This window comes from Limulus polyphemus, unplaced genomic scaffold (assembly GCF_000517525.1).
Source record: "Limulus polyphemus unplaced genomic scaffold, Limulus_polyphemus-2.1.2 Scaffold4786, whole genome shotgun sequence".
Classification (NCBI taxonomy): domain Eukaryota; kingdom Metazoa; phylum Arthropoda; class Merostomata; order Xiphosura; family Limulidae; genus Limulus; species Limulus polyphemus.
In genome coordinates, this window is record NW_013670396.1 from 8,252 (window position 1) to 10,632 (window position 2,381).

At 30.8% G+C, this 2,381-nt stretch overlaps 1 protein-coding gene across 2 annotated transcripts in view; it reads right to left on the minus strand.

Moving 5' to 3' along the window:
• LOC106471682 (translation initiation factor IF-2, mitochondrial-like) overlaps positions 1-2,381 on the minus strand; it is a 52,091-nt gene that overhangs the window by 7,298 nt on the left and 42,412 nt on the right. For both annotated transcript variants that reach the window (XM_022400290.1, XM_022400289.1), the window contains exon 15: positions 1,609-1,773. In XM_022400290.1, the coding sequence (XP_022255998.1) occupies positions 1,609-1,773 (165 nt within the window). The remainder of the gene's footprint in view (positions 1-1,608; positions 1,774-2,381) is intronic.

Below are 2,381 nucleotides of genomic sequence, written 5' to 3' on the forward strand. Positions count from 1 at the left end.
TGAGCATATCAGCTTTTTATTAAATGGTAGACATAGAAATTTGAGCATATCAGCTTTTTATTAAATGGTAGACATAGAAATTTGAGCATATCAGCTTTTTATTAAATGGTAGACAAAGAAATTTGAGCATATCAGCTTTTTATTAAATAGTAGACATAGAAATTTGAGCATATCAGCTTTTTATTAAATGGTAGACATAGAAATTTGAATGTGTCAGCTTTTTATTAAATGAAAGACATAGAAATTTGATAGTGTTTGTGAATGTGTTGGTGGATATTGTACAGTTTAAGAGATTTTTTTGGGGCCTTTCTGCCAATGCTTCAGTGGAAGGCAATACCTTGGGATTTTATGGGGTTCAACACAACTCTCCATATATTGCACCAATAGTCCATTCGCTTCTTTTACCAAGAACTTTAATCTTGGTGGCAGACCACTCCCTCTCTCTGTCAGTCTGTCAAACTATCTACTAATATGGCACTATTCTCATTCTCTTTCCACTGTCTACAACATTAATACAATGTTTAACAGAAGTGTAGAATATATACTGAGATCAGGATGTTCAGGTTATGTCTACAACATTAATACCACTATATCAAATTTCAGACATAATCTAAATATCCTGTACATCAACATAACCTCCACACATTTGTTAAACACTGTATTAATGTTGTAGACTTAATCTAACCATCCTATACATCAACATAACCTCCACACATCTGTTAAACACTGTATCATAGTCTTAAACATAATCTAACCATCCTACACATCAACATAAGCTCCACACATCTGTTAAACACTATCATAGTTTTAGACATAATCTAAACATCCTGTACCTCAACATAACCTCCACACATCTGTTAAACACTGTATTAATGTTGTAGACTTAATCTAAACATCCTGTATCTCAGTATAACTTCCACACATATGTTAAACACTGTATTAATGTTGTAGACTTAATCTAAACATCCTGTATCTCAGTATAACTTCCACACATATGTTAAACACTGTATTAATGTTGTAGACTTAATCTAAACATCCTGTATCTCAGTATAACTTCCACACTTCTGTTAAATATTGTGATATACATGAAACTTGCCCTACCTTCATGTATATCACTACACAGTTACTAACAACCTAAACTTTCCCTACATTCATATACTTAGTTACGATTAGATTGTTATTAAGGAATCAATAAAATAGACACAAATCTTTAATTCTATTAAGTACTTTATTCCATTATAATCTTTATCTAGAACAACAACACTCACATACCACTTGATACATAGGCTTTAAAATAAATGTTTAATAACTTTGTTCACACTACACTGAAATACCACTTCATAAATAATCTTTAAGATAAATGTTTAATAGCCTTGTAGACACAACACTAAAATACCATTTCATAAGCCAGCTATAAATGTAAAGTGTTTTAATCTTACTTTATGTGTTTGATATCATATAAATTATTAATGATTAACAGTTTTTAAAAAGTAAAAATAATAATCTTTGTACAATGAAAATAGTAGTATATAGAACAATTATAATTAGTAATACTATGTTGAATTTAACTTAATACAGTAAGAGAAAAACTGATGTTTCAAAACTCACCTAAAATATCTTCTTTATCCACAAGAGGGAGCTGAGCATTGATACTCTCCTTAATGTCATCAATTAACTGATAAATCACTTTAAATTCTTTGACTTTGATTTTCTTCTCTTGTGCAAGGACTTGAACTTGTTTTGAGATGTTTACATTAAAGCAATAAATAATGCCTACAAAAAATTATTTAAACATCAATTAATATAGCTACTATTCAATTATCACAATCCTTGTAATTCTCAAACAGTTTCAAGATGCTTCTGGTAAACATATAGCATTATTGTTCTGGACATAATCTGAACATCCTGTACCTCAACATAACCTCCACACATCTGTTAAACACTGTATTAATGTTGTAGACATAACATAATCTGACTGTCCTGTACCTCAACATAACCTCCACACTTCTGTTAAATCCTATATTAATGTTGTAGACATAATCTAAACATCCTGTACCTCAACATAACCTCCACACATCTGTTAAACACTGTATCATAGTCTTAAACATAATCTAACCATCCTATACATCAACATAACCTCCACACATCTGTTAAATTACACAGTCACTACCAATCTAAACTTGCCCTAACTTCATGTATATCACTATACAGTCACTACCAATCTAAACTTGCCCTACCTTCATGTATATCATTACTTGGTCATTACCAATCTAAACTTGCCCTAACTTCATGTATATCATTACACAGTCATTGCCAATCTAAACTTACCCTAGATTCATGTATATCATTACACAGTCATTGCCAATCTAAACTTACCCTAG